The 1,491-nt window shown below is 41.3% G+C and overlaps 1 protein-coding gene across 1 annotated transcript; it reads right to left on the bottom strand.

Annotated features, from left to right (window-relative positions):
- Positions 1-234: 234 nt before the first annotated feature.
- LOC112742538 (uncharacterized mitochondrial protein AtMg00810-like) lies at positions 235-855 on the bottom strand. The gene has a single exon (XM_025791777.1). The coding sequence runs from the start codon at positions 853-855 to the stop codon at positions 235-237; it is 621 nt and encodes a 206-aa protein (XP_025647562.1).
- Positions 856-1,491: the final 636 nt, after the last annotated feature.

The following is a 1,491-nucleotide window of genomic DNA, read 5'->3' on the forward strand; positions in this document are numbered from 1 at the left end:
TTGCTGCACTACTCTATTCCTCATGAAGTATAGATTTATCTCAAAGTGCTTAGACCGGTTGTGGAAAACTGAATTTCTAGTCATCAGTATTGTGTTTTGGTTGTTAGAAAATATTATGGGTACTGGGCCAGGTGGTAAATGCATCTCTTGTAGTAATTTTTGCAATCAAATTGTGTCTGTCAAAGCGTCAGCTAACACTCAAAATTCAGCCTCAATGCTAGACCTTGAGACTGTCTATTGCTTTCCACTCGACCAGGTGATTAGATTCGTGCCAAGAAAAACACAATATCCTGAGACAGACTTGCCATCATCAGTGTCTGTGGCCCAATTTGAATCACAGAAGGCCATGATTCTTAAGTTGTCACTCTTGTGGATCTGTAAACCCAGATCAATCGTCCCTACCAGGTGGCAAAGAATTCGCTTCACTGATTTCCAGTGTAGATCTGTTAGAGCATGCATGTATTGAGACACCTTGCTGACAGAGTAAGCAATCTCGGGTCTAGTAATGGTGGCATATTGAAGCCCACTTACCACAGATCTATAAAGTGAGGGATTTTCAAAGGGAGATCCTGTGCTTGTTGTGAGCTTGGGACTACTGAGCATAGGGGTCGACACTAGTTTGGCATTTGTCATGTTAGCTCTCCATAAGAGCTCTTTAAGATATTTGGACTGTTTGAGAAATAGAGAATTTAGCAAGCTCTTGATCGCTTTAACCCCTTGAAAGAAGCTCATTTCACCAAGATCCTTGAGGGTGAATATGGCATGCAGCTGTTGAATCAAGCTCTTGATTTCAGTGGAATTAGTGACTGTGACGAAAATGTCATCAATATAGGCCAGTAGATAGGTGGTGGACATCGAGCAATGATGCACAAAGAGACAGGGATCTAAGGTTGTACTGGTGAAGCCAAAGCTGAATAGTGTGCTGCTGAGCTTGAGGTACCAAGCTCGTGGGGCTTGCTTTATCCCATAGAGTGTCTTCTTGAGTTTGAATATCAAACCAAAACTAAGCTCATAGCCTTTGGTTACACCGCATAGACTATCTCATGCAAATCACCATTGAGGAAAGCATTATTAAACTCAAACTGTTTGACCTTCCAACCCTTTTCATTACAACTGCGAGTATTGTCCTTACTGTAGCAGGTTTAGCTACTAGGTTGAACACTTGATTATAACCCAATCCCTCCCTTTGATGAAAATCCTTTGCCACTAGCCTTGCTTTGTACTTTTGTACTTTTCCATCAGCTTACCTTTTAACCCGAAAGACCTATTTGTACCCGATTTTTTTTGTTTGTTGTTTTAGGGACCAATAACTAGGTTTTGTTTTTCATCAACGCATTAAACTCCTCATCCATAGCAGCCTTCCAGTACAGTGAGGCCAGTGCTTAAATAATCGTGGTAGGTTCATTCTCTGTGAGGTCTATTGAGGGACTACTAAGTTAAAGGTGATACACTTTTGGTTTGAAGATTCCAGCACACGACCTAGTGATCATT

Source organism: Arachis hypogaea, chromosome 14 (assembly GCF_003086295.3).
Source record: "Arachis hypogaea cultivar Tifrunner chromosome 14, arahy.Tifrunner.gnm2.J5K5, whole genome shotgun sequence".
Lineage (NCBI taxonomy): Eukaryota > Viridiplantae > Streptophyta > Magnoliopsida > Fabales > Fabaceae > Arachis > Arachis hypogaea.